The sequence below is a fragment of the Octodon degus genome, unplaced genomic scaffold, assembly GCF_000260255.1.
Source record: "Octodon degus isolate 3935 unplaced genomic scaffold, OctDeg1.0 scaffold00054, whole genome shotgun sequence".
Taxonomy (NCBI): Eukaryota; Metazoa; Chordata; class Mammalia; order Rodentia; family Octodontidae; genus Octodon; species Octodon degus.
Window position 1 is genome coordinate 10,122,283 of NW_004524630.1, and position 5,596 is coordinate 10,127,878.

The 5,596-nt window shown below is 43.8% G+C and overlaps 1 protein-coding gene across 1 annotated transcript; it reads left to right on the forward strand.

The window, feature by feature from the left end:
• Positions 1-413: 413 nt before the first annotated feature.
• Snai2 (snail family transcriptional repressor 2) lies at positions 414-4,074 on the forward strand. Its single transcript, XM_004633384.3, has 3 exons — positions 414-721; positions 1,440-1,985; positions 2,839-4,074. The coding sequence occupies exons 1-3, from the start codon at positions 643-645 to the stop codon at positions 3,018-3,020; spliced, it is 807 nt and encodes a 268-aa protein (XP_004633441.1). The 5' UTR covers positions 414-642; the 3' UTR covers positions 3,021-4,074.
• The last annotated feature ends 1,522 nt before the right edge of the window (positions 4,075-5,596 follow it).

Below are 5,596 nucleotides of genomic sequence, written 5' to 3' on the forward strand. Positions count from 1 at the left end.
CCGCGCGGGGAGAAGATGACTTAATTTCCTCGAGGAAGCGGCCCTGCGCCCGCGGCCGGCGCCTGCGTCCCCTCCTGCCTCGCTCTCGCAAGAGCCGAGTGGACTCGCGACGGGCTCCGCGAGCGGATCAGACTCGCCGGACGCCGCTCGCGACACCCGGCCGGGCCTGGGATCCGCGCGGCCTCGCCCCCCGCGGCGCCCGCCGGGCGCACATCTGGACGCCGGCGCACATCTGGGAGCCGGCACCCCGCGGGGACTCGAGCGCGCGCATCGCCGGCCGGCTGCGCGACGCCGCCGCCCTCGAAAAGACTCGGACGCTTATGCTTTGCCGCCACCGAAAGGCCGACCAGCAGCCCATTTCTGAAGCCGAGTCACTGAGTCTGACGACAGTCTGCCTCCGCGCACAGCTGTCCCGGGGGAGGAGCTGAAACCCGAGCCTCGGCGCCGCGATTGGGCCCTGCGCGCCGCAGCCGGCAAGAAAACCCTCCCCGCGCCGGCCGCTCGGTCGCTGAAGGAGCCGGGCGGCCCGAGGCGCCGCGTCCCTGCCGCACCTGAGCGCTCGCCAGCCCGCGGCCGCGATGCGCTAGGGCCGGGCAGTGTCCCCCGCCGGACCGTTATCCGCGCCCGCAGCCCGCCGGCACCATGCCGCGCTCCTTCCTGGTCAAGAAGCATTTCAACGCCTCCAAAAAGCCAAACTACAGCGAACTGGACACCCACACAGGTAAGGCCAAAGATGCAACGTGTGTCTGCGACTCGTAGCCGGCGACGTGTAGACCTAAAGCTGCGCGTGACCCCTCCGCGCGCGCTGCGCGACAGCCGCGGGCCCAACTGCTCGCCGTTCTTGCAGCAGGGTCCTGAAAGAGAGTTCAGAGTCTGGGGATCATTTGGACTAGGTTTTAATTCAAAACTTTTGGAACTGTTAGCTGGCTCAGAAAACCTCATTCAGCTCTTACAGCCTGGCTTTCTGGGGCTTGTTTATACATGCATAATGAATATGTGGAGGGTAGGCGGCAACGTACTAAATGGTGAATTTTTCCCCTTGTAATAAGGTTCTTTGCCACCTTGACTTAGCCCAATCTTGGTGCCCGCAGTCACAGCACATGTAAATAGCCCGACTATAAGAGGGAAACCACTTTTCTGTGTGTTTGCACATGGTGACTGCGTGGGCCTCCAAGCCGGGTCCGTAAGGCCCTCTGCGGGCTTCTCTTCCCCATGCAAGGGCCGGGCAGCTCAGGCAGCTGTCAGACTGTGTGTGCATTCAGTACCAAAGCTGCAGACGTTTGATCGCTATGCATGTCTCCTGGGGGGACTGTCTTCTTCATTATAAAGTCCCGTGTGTTGCCAAATAGTTTCTCTCTCTGTGTGTGTGTGTGTGTGTGTGTGTGTGTGTGTAGACATGTTCGCCTTAATCTTCTTTCCTTTCCTTTTCTTTTCCCCAGTGATCATTTCCCCATATCTCTATGAGAGTTACCCCATGCCTGTCATACCCAAACCAGAGATCCTCAGCTCAGGAGCATACAGCCCCATTACCATGTGGACTACGGCAGCTCCATTCCACTCCCCACTGCCCAGTGGCCTCTCTCCGCTTTCCGGATACCCTTCCTCCTTGGGGCGAGTGAGTCCCCCTCCTCCATCTGACACCTCATCCAAGGACCACAGTGGCTCCGAAAGTCCCATTAGTGATGAAGAGGAAAGACTACAATCCAAGCTTTCAGACCCCCACGCCATTGAAGCTGAAAAGTTTCAGTGCAATTTATGCAGTAAGACGTATTCAACTTTTTCTGGGCTGGCCAAGCATAAGCAGCTGCACTGTGATGCCCAGTCTAGGAAATCTTTCAGCTGTAAATACTGTGACAAGGAATACGTGAGCCTGGGCGCCCTGAAGATGCACATTCGGACCCACACATTACCTTGTGTTTGCAAGATTTGTGGCAAGGCATTCTCCAGACCCTGGTTGCTTCAAGGACACATCAGAACTCACACCGGTAAGAGAAAAATGTAGACGAGAATGTCGATCTTTGACACAGTAGCGGTGGGAGCTGGGTGTCAGTTTTGCGCGAAGTGGTGACACGGTGTTTTTGCTGATGGTCGATCATTGATAGGTGCTTGCTAAGCACAAAGTGCTCCATTTCTTACTAACAACCTCTGCTCCAACGACTGCAAACAGTATGTAGACTTTGGAAAGTAGATTCAGGTGGTTTGGTCTCAAAGATCAGCCAGAGAATCAGGAAAGATGTGCTCGATTGTGTGTTCATTGAAACTGCCCCTGGTAGTCAGCAAATACAGACGTTGCTATCCTAATCAAATGGTTTGCTAAATAGCTGAAGACTTCTCCTGTAGCTTTTTTTTAGTCAGTTACATCCTGGCTGTACAATCTACTGCTGCTTAGTGAGTTGAGTGGCTGCAATTGAATTTGATTTGCACATCTGTTTCTTTATCTTTTTTTTCTGCAGAATTTTTTTTATTCAGAGCACAGAATCATTCTGCAGTCAGAGTACATAAAGAGGGGAAAGGGGAAGTATTGGGAAATGCTGGGAGGGGCTCCCATCAGCTGCACCTGCTCCAGCAGAAAGCCTTAGTAAGGGAAAGTCCTGGAACTACATGAATTACCATCTCTGTGCCTGGCAGTGTAATACCCTTCTGGCTAATTTTTTAAATGTGGAATTTATCTCAAAGGGCCAGATACTAGTACTCATATCTTTCCTGGGGCATTTAATGGTATGTTGTGCTCCTCATTCTTCTGGCAAAATGTGGTTGATGTTATTTGTTGACATTATTGAATGTTCTGTTTCTTCTAAATCTGCTCTTTTTCTTTTCCTTCCCCACCCCCACCCCCAGGGGAGAAGCCCTTTTCTTGTCCTCACTGCAACAGAGCATTCGCAGACAGGTCAAACCTGAGGGCCCACCTGCAAACCCATTCGGATGTAAAGAAATACCAGTGCAAAAACTGCTCCAAAACCTTCTCCAGAATGTCTCTCCTGCACAAACATGAGGAATCTGGCTGCTGCGTAGCACACTGAGTGACGCAATCAATGTTTACTCAAACAGAATGCATTTCTTCACTCCGACGCCAAATGACAAACAAAAGTCCAAAGGCATGTTCTCTTGTGCTTACCAACCAAATAACATGCATAGACACACACACACACACACACACACGCACGTACACACACACACACACACACACACACACAAAGCTGCAAGAGCACGGGATCCTTTAAAGTTAATCTTTTCCATGTGAAGTTTAAAATGTCTATATATTTACTGACAGCTAGATTGACAAGATAAAAGACAAGGACCTTTCTCTTCAAAGATGAAGCCAAAAGCACATCGCATCTTTTATTACTTACAAAGAATGCAAATATTTTCACCGTTGCCAAATCATTTCAACTGAAAAGAACAGTATTGCTTTGTAATAGTTTGTAATAGAATTTCCTAGAGGAAGAGAATCTGCCAGATGCTATCTCAGGTGCCTTATAAAATATTCCAAGTTTACTCCATTACTTGTCTGATGTCAGGTTGACATCTTTGAATTAAAGCCCTTTTTGGATTACCGGTAATGCTTTAAACTGTATTTTTAAAGACAAGGGGAAAAAATAGCAAGAAAGAAACACAAGAGAATGTATTAAAAGTATTTTTTTTGTTCTGTTCTGTCTTGTTTTTGCCAATATGTGCCTTGGGAGAAGAGGAAGACTGGCTTTGAACATTCCTAGTGCATGTTACATGTCTTACTTTTTAAAAGAATTTTAATGATTTTCTAAAATTAAGTAAAGATGGGAATACGTGCAAGAGAGAATTCTTAGAAACCCAGTAATGGACTTAAACTATTTTAAATGCATAAAGACAGATGCAATAATACAACACCCCTTCCAAGTGCCTTTTTTAATTAATTGTATAGTTGATGAGTCAGTGTAAATTTGTGTTTATTTTTATATGATTGAATGAGTTTTGTATGAAAGTGAAATGTTGTTTATAGCTATGCCTATACACAACCTGGAGACTTATAAAAATCAATGTTCCTTTTTTAAAAATAATTTTCTAGGCCTTTTTATAATAAACATTTTTGATTTAAAATTTATTGCATGTATACTATTTTTGAAGACTTTACTTGCTTTGTGATTTGTATTGAATGGCTATACAAAGAATTGCTTCTTGTGTTAACGAGAAAAAAGCCAAGTGTTTATTTTATGTATCAGGTGTTCTTTTAATGTGTTAGATTACAATAAAATGTCAGGTTTTTTTAACTCTTATAAAATAATATTGTCACATTTAGAAAAGTCAACATAATGATAGTACTGTGATGGCATATCTCTGTAACAAAAACTCATACATTCTGAATGATAAAATAGTCATATATGAATGGTCCAAGATAATTTTCAAAGCTTTTTAATTAGATTGGCTTTATGAAAGCAACTTATACTGTCATATAGGCTCCTGGAACAGTTAATAGTTTCTAAAACAAATATTGCTTAATGAGAAATAAGAGAAAAAAAGACAATTTGCATATAAAATCTGGAAAAAAAACATAGATTTGCATGAGTTGGAAATTTAAACCATGTAAATAAAACCCCAAATTTAGTGATATAAGAAAGCGACCTATTTGGCGGGAGCCAGGCTAATGAGTGAAGAATTGGTTTCGTTTCTCAGTATTTGCACAAGGTGAGCAAACCACTTTCCCCAACCCAGTGTGTCTGTAGTTGATAAAGTGTGACATGCTGATCCACTCCACATTCAGGCTCATGTTTATTAAATACACAAAACTCCGAACCATGATATAAACTGTGATAGTGACCAGTGTGTATATTTGCATCCAAATTCCACACCTCATCAGAAGATCGATGTCTCCCTTGAATGATGAGAAAGTGCAAACTCAGTTTTTCCTTTTCTTGTCCTCCTGATGAGAACAGAAGTGGGAACTGAAGATATTAGTGATGGGCTATTAGCAAGTGACCAATAACACATAATAATACAGTTGTACTCCCTTAATGTTCACATGAATTCCAATATATGTTACATTTACATTTTTAACCCATATAAAAAGGTTTTGTTTTTTGTTTTTTGTTTATATTTCCATTGACTTTATTTTTTTTTCTTTTCAAAGTTTTATTGATAAACAGCAATGAGACAGTTTCAAATCAAATCGGAAGTACAGTTTCAACAAATAATACACTGCATATATTCTTCTTAGTGGTTAATTGCTGTACAATTCTTCCAAGTTTTAAAAAGCTGATAGGCATAAGTCACCTTCAAAAGAAACTGATTTTGTAAGGTCTCAAGTAGTTTTTTTTTCAAAGTTTTATTGATAAACAGATAGCAATGAGACAGCTTCAAATCAAATTGGAAGTACAGTTTCAACAAATATTACACTGCATACATTCTTCTTAGTGGTTAATTGCTGTACAAGATGCGGACTTGTGATCCTATTTACAAACACCGTTAGAACAAATCATTCTATTCATTAAGAGGATGCAACTATATATCTATCCCAACCACTTTGAATACATAGATACAAAATGGACATTCATAGGCATACCCCATTTTTTCTAAGTTCCGTTATTGAATATTATAGGTGTGTAAACTCAGCAAAATATTCTAA